General features: G+C 49.3%; 1 protein-coding gene across 1 annotated transcript; it reads right to left on the bottom strand.

Moving 5' to 3' along the window:
* Positions 1 to 1,230: 1,230 nt before the first annotated feature.
* Positions 1,231 to 16,658, bottom strand: TMPRSS5 (transmembrane serine protease 5; the record flags this gene model as incomplete). Its single annotated transcript, XM_080719941.1, has 12 exons — positions 1,231 to 1,333; positions 2,544 to 2,611; positions 6,245 to 6,397; positions 6,635 to 6,777; positions 7,225 to 7,323; positions 9,549 to 9,727; positions 10,669 to 10,831; positions 11,407 to 11,450; positions 13,095 to 13,208; positions 14,243 to 14,378; positions 15,894 to 16,016; positions 16,481 to 16,658. The coding sequence occupies 12 exons, from the start codon at positions 16,656 to 16,658 to the stop codon at positions 1,231 to 1,233; spliced, it is 1,503 nt and encodes a 500-aa protein (XP_080576067.1).
* Between the last annotated feature and the right edge of the window lie 2,961 nt (positions 16,659 to 19,619).

Raw genomic sequence — 19,619 nt, 5'->3', positions numbered from 1 at the left:
AGGGCAATGAGCTTAGGCTGACCATCCTCTGCCCTAGTTTGCCCAAGAATCAAGGTTTTTTCTGGGATATTGGGTCTTTGGGTATGAAAATCAGGATAATCATGGGCAAACTGGGAGGTTGGATGAAGTCCAAGGGACTGTAGAAAGTGATTGTCCTTCCCCGAGCCTGGCATGTGCCGAGGTCCAGAGAGAGGTCTGGACTGTGTATCTGTGGTGGTTCTGCTAGCCCCAGACTTTCATCACTTTTCTACCTCTTGCATGAGGGGAAGCCTGAGTATGCTGCCGGGCTTGCATGGGGGAAGGAGAGATCCCATGGCCAGCCTAGGAGCTGTCAGTGGAGAAGGGAAGAAGGGAAGCATTTGTGGTCTTCATGGTAGGAGAGAACTGCATCTGTTCTTGTAGAACCGAGGCCTCTGAGGCTGCGCACATGCCCCTGGATGTCAGAGTGACCTGGGAAGCTGATGCTGCCAGGTTAAGGAGCTCACTTGCCCTTCAACCTTTTACCTAAGGTACAACGCTGGGCAGAGGATGATGGGGAAAGATGTCTTTTACTTCTATTTTATTTGGTACTGGGAAATGAACCCAGGAGATCTAGATCTGGGCCACACCTTCAGCCCTACTTTACTGTATATTTTAAAACAGAGTCTCACTAAGTTGCTGAGGCTGACCTTGAAATTGCAATCCTCCTATCTCAGCCTCCCAAGTATTATGGGCATGCGGTGCGATGCCTGACTTAGGCAAAAGGATTAATTTTTTTTCCTGGGCGTGGTGGCACATACCTATTATCCTAATACTGAGAAATCTGAGACAGGAGGATCACAGGTTGGAGGTCAGCTTCAAGAACCCTCAACAACTTAGTAAGACCCTGTTTCAACAGGGTTGTTTTGTTTTTTTGGTTCATTGGTTGGTTGGTTGGTGGTACTGGGAGTGGAACTCAGGGCCTTTCTACCTCCGGGCTATACTCCCAGCCCTATTTTATATATTTTATTTGTAAACAGGGTCTCACTAAGTTGCTGAGAGCCTCACTAAGTTTTTGAGGCTGGCTTCTAACCTGTGCAATCCTCTTGTCTCAGCCTCCCAAGCGCAGGGATTACAAGCGTGCACCACCACACCCAGCTCAAAAGTTTTTTTTTTAAATTTTTAAAAAGAGTTGGGGGGTGTATGTTGGGAGAAGAATATCCATGGGTTCCATCCCTAATACCATTTTTTTAAGCCAGTAAACTCTGGGCTTCATGTTTTTAGTAGGAAGCGGAGTCCGTCCTGAGAGTGGGGTGAATGCAGAGTTAACGTTCGTATGTCTGATGAAGAAGTAGAGAGGAACCAGACCTGGATACTGAGAAAGGCTGAAGGGGGCAGGTGAAGGTGGACTCTCCTTGAGTTTGAGCAGCCAGGAGGGTCCAATATGCATGGTCAGGAAAGGGGAGAGGAGGAAAACAAAACAAAACAACAAAGGGACTAGGGAAAACACCTCCTGACAGATGCTGCTCCAGTTTTTAGCATTTACGGTTTTGTCCCATTGCAGGTGAGCCCAGTATCTTTTTTTTTTTGGTGGTACTGGGGTTCCTGGAAGCCCTTCTACCTCCGGGCTACACTCCCTGACCTATTTTATATTTTATTTGGAAACAGGGTCTCTTACGCCAGAGCAGCTGGCTTCGAACCTGCACAATCCTCCTGTCTCCGCCTCCCAAGCGCGGGGACTACAAGCGTGCGCCACCACGCCCGGCCGAGCCCAGTATCTTTAAAACAAAAATGGGGTGACTCTGTCCCCTTGTTCCAGCAACCCTTCTAGAAATGCAGGATCAAGACCCTCAGCAACAGTGAGACCCTGTTTTTGTTTTTGAGACCCTGTTTTAAAATAAAAAATAAAAAGGGCTGAGGGTATAGCTCAGAGACAGAATGCCCTTTGAGTTCAATCTCTGGGACCAAAAAATAAACAAAATACACACACACACACACACACACACACACACACACACACACACGTGCTGGTTGTGGAGAGATAGGAGGATTACAGGCTCAAGGCCAGCCTCAGCAACTTAGAAATGTAGCATCCATGAAGGTGTTATGAGACACTGCACCCCTCAGCATCCTTGAGACCCCATACCCATGAAGAAGGACAAGAGAGTAGGGCTCCTGCCCAGACTTGGTAACCAGGAGCCACCTTCTGGGGAAGTCAGGAGGCTCCAACGTCCTACCCAGGCAAGTGGGGTGCTGGATACTCGAGGAGGAGGGTGTAGGTTTCCCACACAGAAATGGCCTGATTTATTAAACAAGGACACTTGGAGCTCCCTTAGCAATTACCATATCCCCATTCAGCTTCTTGCCTGGGTGGTCACTAATAATTTATTGCAAATAAGTCCCATCACTCCAATAAGACAGTCGGCTTCTGTACCTGCGGGTTCCCTTCAGAGCTCAGCTCAGCTGGACGCCCAGCTGGTCTCCACTAGCACCAATCTGGGCCTGAGTCTTCTCATCCTTCCTTGATGCACCTTTGCCCTACATTCCAGACCCAGGCCGAGAGAACAGAGCCACCCCCAGCTCACTTGGTTCTCTTCTCTTTCCAAGAGCTGACCTGGCGGATGCTGGCGAAGGCAAGTGAGAGCTTCAGGGTCTACAGATCAATTGGCACCTGACAAAGGCCACCCCGGAGCTTCTGTAGGTAAGTAGGAAATCGCTATCAGCAAATTTTAATTAGCGTGCTCTCACAGTTCTCCTAGGGGAGTCAGTCATTTATGAAGTTTAATTCAGATCATTAATCCCAGGGAGAAGTTGAAGTTTTGAAGACTATTTCCCAAGAAGGGTCTCTGGCAGGAGCCTTTTAATTTCTTGGGTTTCCATTGCCTCACCTATGCCAGGTAGGCACAGCGATGCATTACTGTGGGCAGGTGACTGGGCCAGGTGGTATGATCAAGTACCTTCCAATTCTACACTTCAGAGCAGTGCTCGACCATCTAACTCATCCATTTGCAAGACAGTGATGTGGATTTGTAGTGAAATGACCCACAGTTCACATCTCTGCTCTGGGACATCCTAGTTAGGTGGTCTTGAAGGAGTCAATTTCCCTGGACTATTTTTCTTGTCTATAAAATGGGGATAGCTCTGTGTGGTGGCATAGGCCTATAATCCCAGTACTTGGGAGGCTGAGACAGAAAGATCACAAGGTGAAGGCTAGTCTCAGAAACTTAGTAATACCGCCCCTCAAGAACTTAGGTCTATATTAAAATTTAAAAGGACTAAGGGTATAGTTCAGAGGTAGAATGCCCCTAGATTCAATCCTTAGAACAAAAATTTTAAAATTAAAATTAAAGGATAATAGTAATACTATCTTTATCACATAGATGTTGGAAGATCTCACACATGAGCAGGATCTTAAACTGTAAAGTATTATTCAAATGTTACTGATTATTGAAAGGTCTGCATGGTAATCATCATCATCATCATCATCATCATCATCATCAGCGCCGTCATCAGCGCACTTGTAATCCCAGCATTCAGGAGGCGGAGACTGGAGGATCGCGGTTCACGGACAGCCTCAGCTCCTTAGCGAGGCCCTTCATGACTCAGTGAGACTCTGTTTCAAAAATTAAAAGACTAAAAAAATAGGGCTGGGGGTATAGCTCAGAGGTACAATGCCCCTGGGTTCCATTCCCAGAACCGCAAATAATAATAATAATAATAGTAATCATAAATCATTTTCTCTTAAATAATCAAATGTTTGTGGCTGACATGTAATACACAGAAAAGATCTTAATGGGTAGATTTACTACTGACTTCTCCCTCCCCAGGGAAACCTGAGACTGGAGTTATTTTGACCGCCACCAGAACCTCTCCTGCATTGCTTCTGTGATTTGACAGCTGACTCCTAGCAACCAGTTCTCCAGGTAATAAGGCCGACAGTAAATGGAGGCCCCTGTGCTTTAGTGCACTTCATGTGAAGGGAGCAGACCCTCCAGGAGGGAAGAATCACTTGTACAACCCTTCAAAATAAAAAAAATGCTGAGGGACTCACAAAGTTCTGCTATTGCTCAACACTAATTGCGTTTCCTTCGGTGAGCACGATAAAAAATTCATTGCAGTTTTGGAAAACAAGATGCCAATTGCATTTTAATTGCTAGAGAGGAGAAAGAAGAGGAGCAGCTTCACCAGGAAAACGCTGACTGGGCGTAAACTCAGGAAGAGAGCTCCCTAAGCCCCAAGATCCAGTCTTGAAAGGAGTGGCGAGGGAGAGATGGCTTTGCAGCGAAAGGTTCCCGGAGGCAGCACCAAACTAAGTGGTTCTCGGACTCGAAGGCACAGAGGCCCAGGGCAACTGGGGTTTTCCCTGCAGATCATCACATGTAGAATTGGACAAATTAAAGAAATAATTAGGCACCTGCCAGAAGTCTGGAGTAGATGAGGAGTCAGCACCAAAGCTTCCAGAAATATGTATAGAAACAAAATTGTATTTTTATCTCATAACTTACGAATGAGAGCAGAGGAGAGCTGGGTGTGGTGGTGTACACCTGTAATCCCAGGAGGTGGAAGGGTGAGACAGGAGGACCACAGGTTCAAGGCCAGCCTTAGCAACTTAGCAAGACCCTGTTTCAAAATTAAAAAAAAAAAAAGAATAAACTGGGGGAGTGGTAGCTCAATGGTAGAACACCCCTGGGTTCAATCCACAGAATCAATTAAAAAAAAAAAAAAACTTAAAACGAGAGATGGGGAAGCAAATTAGATCAAGACTACACATCATTTCAATTTAATCACAGATTCTTCAGACCAGTTCACAGAACCGGCGTTTTAACACTAATACCCTGTTATAACTCCTTGTTTTGCAGGGCCTGCCAAAGCCAAGTGAGAACAGGGTACAGGCGAGGTCACCAGGGAAGCAGGGAGGGTCCTGACTCCCATGCACTTAACCTGGGCTATCCAGCATTGACCCCGCCTGACCAGAAGCCCTGAGCTATGGGATCCTAGGGCATGGGGAGAAGGCAGGACCTCAGGCACCTGCTCAGCAGCCTCCCTCAAGATGCCCCAGCTGCTGCCAGCAGCCTCTTTGGCCTTTTCCTCCCTCCCCCTTCTACCCCGACTCCCCCAGCACTTCCAGCCCAGCCCCAGTCTCTCTCCTGTTGTGGAGCCTCTCTGATGAGAAGGAAGGAAGAGAAATCAGGCCCGAGGGAAGAGGTGGAGTGAGCCGCTGCTGGCCTGTGGTGATACTTGTGCATCCATCGTGCAGTTGTAGAAGCTCCATGCCTCCTGTGTCAGTGGCTGCTGCTGCTTCTCCAGCTAGCGAACCTGCCAGAGAGCCCAGAAGACATGATGCTGCTGGTATAAAGCGAGATTGGAAGAAACAACAGGACTTAGAACAGGGAGTCCTGGACCAAAAGAGGAAAAGGCTGGATTCATGGCATGGCTCCACCACACACCAGCCAAGTGATTTTAATTTTAGAAAATCACTTGACTATTCAGTACCTTGATTTACACTTTTATCAAATGGGGTTAAAAATGTCTGCTACTCTAGATTTTTTCGAAGATTTGAATGAGAAGATTGACATATATATATATCCCCTTTAAAGTATATCATCTTTAAAGTATATCATCTCCCAGGTGCTTTGGTGTCCTGCCTTGGAGAAAGATACTTTTCTTTATCACTGCCTGCTTTTGTAAAGTACCTAATATAAATACTGTGCTTTGATGCACACGATTGAACCCCTCAATGAACAGATGAAGCCTGCTGTCACGCAAAAACTTTATTAGAGGCAAACTCAAACTGCTAAGTGCTGTGCTTTCTCCATAGTATAGAGAATGCAGCCACTAAGAACCACTTGGGAGTCCAGGGACGAATGGTAATAATAGAAAAATACATAAATAACGCTATGAATCGCTCGTGCTAAGCCCGGCACTGTGGCAGGCATTACTCAGCTCTAATCCCACTTGATCTTCATAGTAGCACATAGCATAGCTGGGATGTTTATGACCAGGAAACTGAGGTTTATCAAGAGTAGAAACTTACCAAAGGTCAGCCAGGAAATGGCAGGGCTAGGCTAACAAACCCACATCTAGTCTTGCCCAGTTACACAGTTAATGCTTAAATTAATAAAATCCAATGCTAAAAGCATCACTTTTTCCTTTTCCCACACTGGAGAACAGACTTGAGTCCCCTCTCCAGACCTGAGCAGAGCCCAGGATTAAGGGATGAGGTTCACGGTGTCCAAGGGTAGTTCCTTTAAAAAAAAACCCAGCCCCACCCCTACCCCACACTCACCCGCATGGTGTCACGGATCCAGTCCAGGAACTCGGCTACCTTGGTGTAGACGCCTGGGTGATTGGGCTCTGCACAGCCGCGCCCCCAGCTGACCACCCCCACCAGGTGCCATGTGTCCCCCTCTGGGCACACCAGGGGGCCTCCGCTATCCCCCTATGGGATCCAGGCATGGAGACAATAGAGAAACAGCCAGTCAGACTTTCCTGGTGGAGGAACTTCTGCTAACACTCTGGGAATGGAATCCCCTTCCCAGGCCCCTGCAGGCCTCACCCTCCATAAGCCCTTAGCACATGCTCTCCTCCCAGAAAGGCTGTCTCACAGCACCAACATGCACAGGCCAGGGGCTAGGCAGCAGCAGCCCCTGTCCCCTCCCTCCACCACAGGCCATACCTGGCATGCATCGGCCCTCCCATCCAGGTAGCCGGCACACAGCATGCGGGGGGTGAGGGCCCCGCCGTACACGCATGAGCTGTTGCAGAGCTGGGTGCTGAGCAGGGGCACCACCATATCCTGCAGGGTGTCCGAGCTGTGGGCTGTGGGAGACACCCAGAAAGGCTGCAGTGTACTGAGCAAGTCCAGCAAGAGCAGAGCAGCAAGAGGGGAGAAGTTGAAGGGCCCAGAGATAAGAAAAGCTCAATGCGGGGAGGCTGGGGCAGGGGCTATGGACCTGGTGATGGGGCTGGTCAGATGTCAGGGCTGAGAAGGACAATAAGAGGCATATAACTGATACATACACCAAAAACCGAGGCCATGGCACTCCTGGGACAGGGGAGGGGGTATAAAATGGTCTGGTCTCAGGGAGGACCTAAGTGGTTGAACAGAAAGGCCCATGCAGGGGAGACTGGATCCCCCACAACTGCAAGGTGATGCAAGGGAAAAAGAGGCTAGCACCGCCATGTGGCCAGGGAATGAAGGTGTCTCACCCTGGAGAAGGATGCACCCCTCCCCATTTGCACTGAGGGCCCTGGGCGCTGACTCACTGTGGCTGGGGTCAGTGTGGCCCCAGCCAGACACCCAACACTGAGAGCCTGCTGGAAAATGCTGCTCCTCAGCTGGCAGGCACACGGCACCCACGGTATCTGTGGAGAGGCACAAACATGGTGGCCCTTGTCTCTGCTCAGGCTTGGCTTCCCTCCAGCAAAGCCTGAGCAAAGGTTCTCAAGATCCCTGGTGCCTGGTCTACACCAGACAGGCTTCCTGGACAGGCCTATAGGTCAGGCACTACCCACCCTGGGGGTAGTGCCTGACCTATAGGACAGTGTACAAACCGCATTGTGCATGGCGCCCTCTAGATGGGGGCAATCTGCCCACCCCACATCCTGTGTGGAGAATAAGGGGAGAATAAAAGTTCCTTCTGGCCCTAGATACCCGATTTTTTCCTTTTTAATTACTTATTTCCTTCTTTCTTTCCTCCTTCCTCTCTTCCTTTCTTTCTTCCCTTCTTTCTTTCTTTCTTCTTGAGACTGAACCCAGGGGCATTCTACCTCCAACCTATACCCCTAGCCCTTTTTATTTTTTTATTTTTAAATAGGGTCTCACTAGGTTACTGAGAGTCTCACTAAGTTGCTAAGGTTAGCCTTGAACTTGTGGTCCTCCTATCTCAGCCTCCCAATTACTGGGGTTACAGATCCAGCTTCTACTGAGCACCCATTTGGGCTTTTCCTAGGATATGGGATCCCTCTTGGGGCAGTATTTTCAAAAGCATTTTAAGCAACCTATGGGTGGAGCCAAGCATGATTTTAGGTAGTACGTGAACACACTATTTCATAAACACAGATTCACTTGAGGAGAGAGCTATTTCCTTTGCAGTTCCTTACAGTCCTTCCAATTATATCAAGAAAAGACTGGTTGGTTTAATACTGTCACTCTCCCATATGAACAGAAGAAAGCAGGCCAGGCTCAAAAACTCCTGCAGAGAATCTAGAATGTAAACACTGCTGTGCGTTCACAGCACATATTCTTGTGGTTACTGAGTACTATTGTAGTAACAACTATATATACTAGCAATATAGGTTCTTCAATTACTAGATGTGTGTGTGTGTGTGTGTGTGTGTGTGTGTGTGTGTGTGTGTGTGTTACTAGAGATTGAACCAGGAGCCGGGCATGGTGGCACATGCTTGTAATCCCAGCATCAGGATGCTGAGACCAGAGGATCGCGGTTCGCGGCCAGCCTCAGCTACTTAGTGAGGCCCTCTGCAAGTCAGTGGGACTCAGTTTCAAAATAAAGAATAAAAAATAGGGCAAGGGGTGTAGCTCAGAGGTCGAATGTCCCTGGGTTCCATCCCCAGACCCACAAAAAAAAAAAAAAAAGAGTGAGAGATTGAACCAGGGGTCATTCTACCCCAAGCTATATCTCCTGCCCTATTTTATTTTTTATTTTGAAACAAGGTCTCACTAAGTGGCTGAGGAGCTTTCTAAATTACTGAGGCTGGCTTCAAACTGTGATCTTCCTGTCTCCGCCTCCCAAGGACTGCGATTATAGGCATGCACCACCATGCCCAGCAGTTTTCCTTTCAAAATATACTTATTTCACTCAATTTGGGAATATTAACTATACAGCAATGGTTCACATGTGTGATAAGATTTGCAAAACACATATAGCTATGATTAGGAAACCCAAGGCCACAGATGATGACAAGAGGAGGAGTGCTGAGTGCGTGAGTGTGTAAGTGTGCTCACGAGTGTGTGATGTAAGCCTGTCTGTGGATAGGAGTGTGTGAGCATACACAGGTGCATCTGTGTGCATGTGACCGTGTGTGTTCCTGGTAGTGTGTGTGCAGGAAAGTGCTCACATGCAGGTGCATGTCGGGGAGGGCAGTCGCTGGGACAGCTGCCTCTTGGCCCCACCCTCAGGGCAGGTTCTATGGGGGGAGGCACCCTTGCTCTGAGGTCAGGGCATCACGCTCAGGAACTGTTTGCTACATGTGAGACCTTGAAAGGTCAGTTCCTTCCCTAAACTTCAATGTCCTTGTCCGTATATACCTGCTCTACCTGTCAGGGTTGTTACAAAGGATTGAGGGGATGGACGCTGGAAAAATAAAAGACATCTCTTTAACTCTAACGTATCACAAAATGGCTGGGACCTGGGACAATTCTGGGGCAGACTGATGGTGGAGGAGGCAGCTATGAAGCTCTGCTTGGGATCTCAAAGCTAATCTCATCCTCAGCCCTACTGTGAAGAGGAACGCTTTACGTTTTACAGCCCCAAGAAGACACCTGAGATGTCAGCGGCCTCTCCTCCTTCCTAATCCCGCCTCCTGTCACCACAGTCCCCAGCCTGCTTCTCCCAAAGCCAGGGCCTCACCTGAGAAGTTGAGTGGTGTCCGGAGCCTCAGGAGGGCGAGGTCGTAGTCATGAGACTGGGCGCTGTAGGAGGGGTGGGGGAAGATCTTCTCCACCATAGCCCCCTGGTGTGGCCTGATGGTGCTGTGGCTGACCAGCCCTGCGTGAACCCGCCAGCTGGACAGCCGGGACAGCCTGAAACTGCACACAGAGAGAACACGCTGAGCCCAGGGAAGGAAGGCACGGAAGAGGTTCTCATAAGTAAGGGATAGGGGAGGAAGCCGGTCAGAGAGGCTATTAACAGAGCCTGTGAGCTCCTGAGACCCAAGGACCATGCCCCAAGCAGCTGGAAGGATACTGGGCATGCAGCAGGTGCCTAATATATGCTCAAGGATTGATAGAGAAACAAAGACACTATCGTTCAGCAACAGCAACTGCCTCTTTCCTGAATGATTCCCCATCAGATTTAACATCAAAAGGCTTTAGGTGAAACTGGAACTCTAAGCTGAGTCAAGTATGTCCTGCAATCCTGTCTCACCACTTACTCTGTGTGGTCCTGGGGAGGCTCTTCCCTCCCCAGCCTCAGTTTCCTTGTAGTAAAACAGAGCTTGTACTCTCTGCCCTGCCTGTCGCCAAGAGAAGAGAGGATCAAAGAACTCGCTCATTCCTCATGCATCTCCTCATTCCCTCAGCTAATATTTACTAAGCCCCTATTATATTCCAGGGACTGTTCTAGGCTGTGGGAACAGAGCAGTGAAGAAATCTACAAAGGGATTTTCAGTGATAAACAAGACTTAGAGGCCCTGCTCCCATGAAATTTCTAGTCTAAAGGGGAAGAAAGATATTCAATGAGTAATTACATGGAAATGATTTAATTACAGTGGGGATAAACATTTAAGAGCCACAGGTGCTCTGAATGCAGCAGCATTTCAAGAACTTCAAAACTGAATGAGTGTAAAGAGCCAGTCTTTATATAATCATTGCTATTCCTGCAGAGATGAATTTGGTACCACAGGGAGATCATCACCCTTGCCCATTTGGAACAAACACCTGGAAAGAGCAATTGGACATGGACATTTTATGCAGGACAACAGAAGGTACAACCGAGACCTTCCCTCCAGCACCCCCTGCCTGAGACTTGCCTGTGCATGCAGTGAGCCGCGGTCACCACCCAGTGGGGTGCCAGCACCGAGCCCCCGCACGTGTGCCTGGCGCCGAGGGCCACACTGGCCTGCCACGGCCAGCGCCCAGGAGCCACAGCCTGCCCGCCGACTATCCGGGAAGCCAGAGACCTTGCCCCACACTCTGCCAAGAGAAAAGGGTGAGACAGAAAGAGAGCGCAGCCAATGTGGACAGGTCCCAGTTACCATTCCTGGTCCTACAGGTTGGGGACAGGCTGGAGGCTTGCAGAGAGCAGAAACCATGTTTGTGAGACTTATGGAGCCCTAATGCCCACCCATCCCACAGTAGGGCCAAAGTGCCAGTGTATAGATGGCTGTGTAGAAGCACCGAAGGACAGAAAAGTAGACAGACAGGGAGACAGGTAAAAGGGACCCACAGACTGTTCCCCACCTGGGCCCTCATGCATCTGCCCTACTCTCCTAAAGCTGCTACAGGTTACTCTGGCCAGTAACAATTCCACCTTCGGGGGTCTTCAGAAGAAAGGGGCAGCGAGAGCCAGAGGCCAAGGCAGAGAGTGACAGTAGCCACATAGGGAAATTGTCAGCCGGGCTCATTTGACACAGCATCAAGGGCTTTGTCTGGGCAGGCTGCATCTGTAAGGAGCCCAGCCAGCAGATGGGCAGACAGGTGCCTCTCTGCAGGGCTCCTCCACACTCAGGGCAGCAGGGTCCCACTGCTTTGCCCAGGACACTACTCACCAGAGCATTTGAGAGAGACGATCTGGCCAGAAGTACAGTTGTCCCTGCAAAACAGAGGCAGCAAGAAGCTGGGCAGGGCCGCCTTGAGATGGCCCTCGCCCTAGAGCATGAAGGAAGGGTGTTGGTGGGGGTTGGCGAACAGTTCTTCAGGCTGTCACGCCCCTCCCCCCCCCATTCTCTTCCCACCTCCACCAACGCTTGGGCCCCTGCTCGGAAGCAATCCCCAGGACAGCAGGCACATCCTGCCCAATCTTCCAGAGGGTGACAGAAAACCTTCACAGTCCCTGAGGATCCATCCAAGCAAGGCCCAGATTTACAAATGGAATATTTAGAGATGAGAAAGCTCTATTGTCTCCACTAAGTGGCCCTGAACAAATACACATCGTGTGGATGAATGAGTGGAGCCTGAGTGGATGAGCGACTAGAGCCTTCTCCTGGGCTCCTCCAGCCTCTCCTGCTCTGCCCCAAACCCTGTGTCTGGGCCCTGCATACACATATTCCTTCTCTCCTTGATTCCGCCTCTCTCTTAGCATAAGCCTCGATTCTGTTTGACCAAAACACTCTTCTCTTTCTTTACACATTCCGTTCTCTGAGCAGCCCAATGCCTGGTCCTCTTAGGTTCTAGTTTCTCAAGTTCACAGCCCTCCTGCTGTCCTGAAGAATCCACCCCACACCTCCCTCCACTTGCCCACCGAGGAATCTAAGACAGACACCTGGCCGGGGCCTCCTGCCTCCAGTCCATTCCTGAGGCCTCGGGGTGGAGCTGGGCGGCAGGGGCCTTGGAGAACAGCTCAGACTAGGATGAGGGGTGAGGATGAGGAGTGGCAGAGCAGCTGCAGGGCACCCACTCCTCTAACCCGGGAGGTTTCTGGGCAGCTCAGAAAGCCCAGGCAGGGGCAGAGGCTTCTCAGCTTGAACCCCGGTCACTCCAACACACCTCCAGGGTTTGGGGAAGGGCCTGCTCTGTGTTCTTAAACACTCCCGAGGCTCCAAGCAGCTAATAACCAAAATGAGCCAACATCAACCATCTTTCTCCAGAGACACCAGAATTATTCAGTAAATGAAATGTAGCAGCACTGAGAAAGCGCTTAGCCTGGAGAAAGGGGCTTGGTTTCAAGACTTGACTCGGCTGCTTATCTGTTATGTGACCTTGGATCAGACTCTTTACCCTCATTGAGCCTCAATTTCCCACCTGTAAAAGGGCACACGAGTAATGTTCCACCCAGGTGTGGTGGTGCATGCCTGTAATCCCAGTCCTTGGGAGGCTGAGACAGGAGGCTCACAGGTTCAAAGCCAGCCTCAGCAAGTTAGTGAACCTCTCAAACACCTAGCAAGACCTTGTTTCAAGATAAAAAATAAAAATGTCTGGGAGGTGTAGCACAGAGAAAGAATGGCTCTTAGTTCAATCCCTAGTACCAAAAGAAAAAAGAAAAAAAACAGTAACATTCCAAATCCTGTGGCAATAACAGTGAACCCTGCAGTTCTTGTGAGAGACAGATAACATGGCAGCTGAGATGGGCAGGGCCCATGTGAATCGGGTTTGTCCTTTATGTCTGGGAAATCCTCCTCTCTGTCCCCCTTACACTGCCAGTGTCCTCACCACTAGGCTCCCCTGAAACAAAATTTTTCTGGACCATCCCTTAGGAGGTAAGGAAGGGACCCCACTCACCTAACCTCAAAAGCCCTACCTGGGTTGCCACACCTCCTCCAGGAGGCCTCCCAGACTAGGAGAGAGCTGAGCAAACTCCTGGGAGCTATTAAGCTTGATCTCAGACAGGTTCACTCCCTTGTAGTGGATGAGTCTCAGCAGAGGAAGGGAACAGAACAGGAAGAAATCAGCTTCAAATTGCAGCATGAGAGACACCGGTTAATCCTAACTGCAATGTGCACAAGATACTTGACCAGCATAGTGACTGAGTGAGACTATGACAATGACTTCTTCTAAGAGCTATATTTGTTTAAAAAAAAAAAAAAGCATCTGGTTTTTTATTTTCTGTGATATTTCTCTGTGTATGCCACATTGCAAGTTCCGATCTCACTCTTGATGGCTCCGGCACTGGCCTGGTCACCCAGCAGACTCTGATCCTGGCCTCAGTGGCTCCAGCACCAGCCTTGTCTCATGGAAGGCCCTGATCCCAACCTTGCTGGCCCCAGCACTGGCCTCACTCCTTGACAGGCTCCGATCCCAGCCTCAGAGGCCCCAGCACCGGCCTTGCCTCATAGCAGGCTCCGATCCTGGCCTTGCTGGCCCCAGCACTGGCCTAACCCCCTCTGCAGGCTCCGATCCCGGCCTTGGAGACCCCAGCACTGGCCTTGCCTCACAGCGGGCTCCCTAATATGCAAAAACTAGGAAGAAATAGGTAATAGGAGGAGATCTAGTTGAAGAAAGGGCCCTATAGAAGAGCAATTAAGGTGGCCAATCAGAGGGGATGGGATTGGGGAGGATGGAATCTCTTTAAAACTCATGATGTTCGTAAACAAATGTATCAAAGTTAATCACCAATCAAGCATGGGATCGAGGGAAGGGGGGGGAATGGGATGGGGATTGGATAAAGGCTAATTGGATGATGTGTGTTTGTATACCATCACAAGTCTTGTATTCCATTGTGATGTATGACTACAGTGCACCAATAAATATATATATATTTACTTATATAAGGGAGATGCTCAAGGGAAAGAAACAGCTAGAGCAGCATCATGCCAAGAGACTAGAAGGTGGCCAGAATGGCTTCTTGCTATTTGTTAAGTATTTTGATGGTGACCAACAGAGGCCTCCGAAGCTGGTTTTCCCACCCACCAGGCTGCCCTCCACCTCTCCAGGTGTGGCTTCCAGTACCTGAGATGCCCAAGGCTCTGGCAAATCCGCACTCCCAGGGCAGGGCTCCAGCCCTCATGGCAGACCAGGAGCCAGCCTGGCCGGGCCCTCACCTGTGCTTCCAGCAAGAAGGCCTCACTATTTATTCTGAAAGAGACTGAAAACACAGATTGAAAGCCACATCCCACCTTCTGCAGTGACAGGGGCAGAGCAGGAAGAGCAGGATCTGGAGCTCTGTGGGACCCAAAGAGGCCTCAGTAGTCATCCAGGTCTCCCCTCCAGGCACCTGTTTCCCTGGGCATTAGGCCAGTGTCAAGGTCACTCTAACTCCTATTTGTAGAGATTTTCAGTGTTTCAACCATGCACTTTGAAGGCCTCTGTCACTCATCATCACGGCAGCTCTGTGAAATGAGGGTCACCATCGCCTCCCTCCACAGCAGGAAGACCAAGGCACAGAGGTGATCACAGAATTGGCAGGCCATAGGTCCAGGACTTAAGTTGAGGTCTCAGAATTTCAACTCTCGTGAGAGTAATAGTTACCATTTACTGAGTGTCTGCTTTTTCCAGGAGAGTATGGACTGAATTGCCCCCCACATTCCTATGTTGAAACTTCAGCCCTCTAATGTGACTGTATTTTAAGAAAACCTTGAAAAATACAATTAAAATTAAATAAGGTCATGAGGTGGGGCCCTGATTTGATAGGGCTGGTGAACTCCTAAGAACAGTCAGTCTCTCTCTCTCTCTCTCTCTCTCTCTCTCTCTCTCTCTCTCTCTCCAAACAGACAGAAGAAAGACCCCTAGAGGACCCTAGAAAAAGGCATCCATCTACAAGCCAGGGAGAGAATCCTCACTAGAAAGTGAATTTTTCACTCTTGTATTTGAACTCCTAGTCTCCTCCAGAACTGTAAAAAAATACATGCCTATGAGTTAAGCCACCCAGTCCATGGTATTTTGGTTATGGCAACCCAAGCAGACTAACACCCAGGTTTTACACTAAGCTCTTTTTATATATTAGCTTGATTTATTCTTACAACTTTGTGAATAAAATATTTTTACTTCCATTTCATAGAGAAAAAAATGAAAGCTTAAAGAAATAATGCACCCAAGCTCACAGAGCGAGGAAAAGAAAGGCGCCAACCTTGTTCTAATGTCTATAACTTATTGTAACCCAGCCTCTGGGAAGAATCAGACCTTCTGATCCCCATCTCCTACCTGGAAGGGAGAGGAAAATGGGGAACAGGTGGAGAATGGGGAGTGATGTCCCCAGACATGGAGGTGACCATGCTGCTCACACACTGAACTCCTACACACACACACACACACACACACACACACACACACACACACACACACCTAGACCTTCTTTCCCACATTTCTGGCTCACTCTGACCCCAAATAGCAAGTATCCATCCCTCCTTGCAGTGTGGGTTCCTGGGTGGAGATCTAGCTAGAGATCAGGACATTTCCCACAGAGGTCCAAAAGCCCCAAAGCAGAGGTCAGTGTTGCAAGGTTAGACTTTGTCAACACCCTCACACCAGAGGAGGGGAGGCAGGTGGGAGGCAGTGAATTGAGGGCCATCACTCGGCTCCTCTTTCCCCAGCTGGAAGAAGGTAGCCTGGGACAGAGGAGGATGACTTGAGGGAGTCTTGCAGCCTTGGGAGTGCAGCCCACCTGTTTTGGGGAGCACGGGGAGCAGGTCTTCCTCACTGCTGGCTGCTGAGCAGCTCAAAGTCATCTCCTCATCCTGCAAGGTCCCAGGAACAGGCTGAGAGGTAGCTGGCCACAGATACAGTACTTTAGAGAAGAACAAAGAGATGGTCACTGAGAAGAGGCTGGGGAAGCAGAGGGGTTCTCAAAGGAGGGAGGCAAGGCGCAGAGCCAGACACTCCCGTGGTGAAGCAGAACTGCCGCCTGGGACTTTTCCCTACCACACTGTAGGTGGCCCCACCCAACCCACCCAGGAGAAGCACAGCACTCATCTCCCTCTTTGCCTCTGCCCTACTCTCTCTATATATATATTTCTCATTGGGGAAAAATTTCTAGAGAAAGCCTGGCTAGGCCCTGGGATCACTCGTTCAAGTAACTCCCACATCCCTCACTGTGGAACTCAGCTTTCTTCTCCATGGAGCCTAAATCCATCCCCCTGAAGTCTACACAGAGTAGATGATGATGGCGCTCATCCCATCGACCTATGCCTGCTCGGCACCTGGCCTCCCTGTCCTTGTTCCTCCACAAACCACCAAACGCCCAGCACTGACCTAGGAGCCAGGAGCCGACACCTGCACCAGCCAACAGCCCCAGGGACCCCAGCAGCGCACGGCCACGTCGTGGAGAGCACCAGCGCCCCACCTGAGAGGCTGGAGGGGCAGAAGACTCTCTGGGTTCTCCACCCGAGGCACCCTCTGAGCCCCAACAGGGGCCCTCCCCATGCCCCATAGCTAGAATGGGTGGGTGCAGGGCCCTGATTTCTGAAGCCCCCAGAGCCCATTCAATCCCCAAAATGAGAAACAAGGAACAAAAGCAAGAGGTGGATAAACACTGGATGCCCTCCCACCAGCGACCTTGTGGGGTGACCCAAGGAGAATACAGGGCTATGGGAAGGCTGCCCTTCGCTGCCCCCACCCTGTCACCCCCATGGCCCAGTCTGGCCTACTGGGTTGTAGCTGGTTCTCTGGCTCTGCTCTCAAGGTCTCGGGTGTCGGGCCCTTCTCTGCACACTGAGCCTCCATCAGGGCTTGGTCATCCAGTATCAGGCTCTGGGGAAATAGTTGTCAGACACCCATATCAAGGACTGCAGAGAGAAATCCCAGCCCCCTCCAAGTGCCCCATCTCCAACCTTGGCCGAGTCCTGCCATCTCCCGCAAGCTTTTATTCATCTTGGGGCCTCCCCATGCCCTCTAGGACTTATTTGTGCTCCTGGAGCCCCTCACCCCACCCATCTTGCTCTCACATGGCCATGGGCATTAAAGTGAAAACTTGAATCCAGACTCCCAGTGCGTGCTTTTCATCTCTTACTCCCTAGTCTGGCCTCCCATGAGCATCAAGACATCTGATGAGGCCCCTCCACATCCCACCCCCGCTTCAGCTTGGTACCCTCCTTCATTGCATCCTAGCTCAGAGGAAGAGGTGCCCCACCCCCCTGCACCCATCCACCCCTTCATCATTCAGTAAATATTATTTAGCCCAAGTGCACAGGCCACTGTGGAGGACCCTGTAGGGAGTTCAGGATAAATGAACATGTAGCACCCTACCACTGCCTTGAGGAAGTCACAGTATTGTCCATTAAAGAAATCATATAGACAAAGTGAAATGTGTTAAATGGGCTAAGAAAAGTTCAACCAAACTACCACTGGTAGTCAAAAGGATAAGAGCTTACTTCACACTGATGAGAGCAAGGAAGGCTTGCTAGAAGAGAGAGCCTCGGAGACAGGCCCTCATGGACCAGTGGGGCTTGAACGTGTGTGTGTGTGTGTGTGTGTGTGTGTGTATGTGTGTGTACACATGTGAGAATGTGGGTGGAGTATGGGGTATTTCATTGCAAGAGGACTAAGTAAAGATATGGGGACTCCTTCCCCCTTTGACTCCTCCCCCACCCAGCACCCAGCCCAGAAAGCATAAAGGGGAATAAGTTACATGTAAGCCCAAAAAGCTTGATTCGTAAAAAAGAGAAACATAAGATCATAGAAAAACACAAAAGATAGGTCTACAACCTAATATGTGAACCTGGACAACTCAGGCCATCTCTCCAAACTTTAACTTTCTCATTTATAAATTAAGAGTGCAGCCTCAGCTACTTAGCAAGGCTCTCTGCAACTTAGTGAGACCTTGTTTCAAAATAAAGAAGAAAAAATAGGACTAGGGGTGTAGCTCAAAATTAGAACGCCCCTGGGTTTCATCCCCAGTAGTGCAAAAAAATAATTAATTAACAAAGAGCGACAACTCCAACTTTCTACTAAGCAATCTCCCTTTCCCTGCCGTGTCTTGTCATTTTCTAATATTCTCCATGCTAGAGAGCCAGAGCAATCTTTCTAAAATGAAAATCTGATCCCATCTTAAAGTATCCAGAAAATCTTTGCAGTCTCAGAACCAATCCAGAGTCCGTGGCCTGGCTGAGGCCCTCTGGGATCCCGCCCTCCCTTGCTTCTCCATCCTTAGTACCAGCTCTGACTTCCTCCACAGAGCAACTAACGCTGACCACATGCCGCCTTGGCGCCCTCAGGCACTCTTGACCACAGAGACTGCACCTGCTGCTGCTTTCCCCACAAGTCAGCCCCCGCTGCCCCTTCAGGCAGAGGCCACTTCTCCAGGGAGCTTTCCTCAACTTGCGTAGCCTCTTACTGCAGCCCGATATGGGGATCCTTGACTTCTCGGTCCTTCTTCACTCAGGGTCTATACAGAGACACAAAAGAGGAATTCATATGAAATATATGGATGGAAAAAAGGAAGGAAGGAAGGAAGGAAGGAAGGAAGGAAGGAAGGAAGGAAGGAAGGAAAAAGGGAAGGTAAGAATGGAGAAAGAATGTGATTGAAATAGCTTTATAAATTATAAAGCACAATGCAAATGTCAATTATAATAATATGAATTAGAAATGCAGGTAAGCCACAAATCCTTCCTCAAGGAATTTATAATCCAGTACAATAGATAAAGCTCCACACACAAAATTGGAGGGACTCACATCTTCTCTGCAAATCACTTTTCCCTGTCAGCACATATATTTGTCCCCAGTGATCATAAAATGTCTGAAACAGCGAGGAGTAGTAGCAGGCACCTGTAATTCCAATACTTTGGAGGCTGAGACAAGAGAATCCTAGGCTGGAGGCCAGCATCAGCAACTTATCGAGACCATTTTAAAATTTATAATAGAGCTGGGTATGGTGGCACATGCTTGTAATCCCAGGACTTGGGAGGCTGAGACAGGAAGATCTTTTGTCTTTCTTTTTTCAGGTCTGAGGATGGAACCCAGAGGCATTTGACCTCCGAGCTACACCCCGTGCCCTATTTTTTATTCTTTATTTTGAAACAGGGTCTCACTAAGTTGAGAAGGGCTTCACTAAGTAGCTGAGACTGTCCGTGAACCATGATCCTCCAGTCTTAGCCTCCTGAATGCTGGGATTACAAGCATGTGCCACCATGCCCGGCTAGGAGGATCTTTTGAAGCCAGCCTCAGCTACTTAGTGAGGCTCTCAGCAACTTAGTAAGACCCTGTTTCCAAATAAAATATAAAAATGTAGTCCAGAGGTAGAAGGGCTTCCAGGAATCACTCTGGGTTCAGTCCCCAGTATAATAAAAAAAAAATCTGAAACACATTTTGTGAATTCCATGTGTTGCACTAAATGTCCTTTGCTCACCCAGACTCTTCCCAGTCTTGGCCTTTGTGCGCCATGGAACTGGCTTTT

This window comes from Muscardinus avellanarius (genome assembly GCF_963383645.1).
Source record: "Muscardinus avellanarius genome assembly, chromosome: 1".
In the NCBI taxonomy this organism is placed as follows: Eukaryota; Metazoa; Chordata; class Mammalia; order Rodentia; family Gliridae; genus Muscardinus; species Muscardinus avellanarius.
The sequence above is the reverse complement of the archived record's forward strand: the minus strand, read 5'-3'. Positions and strand labels throughout refer to the sequence as shown.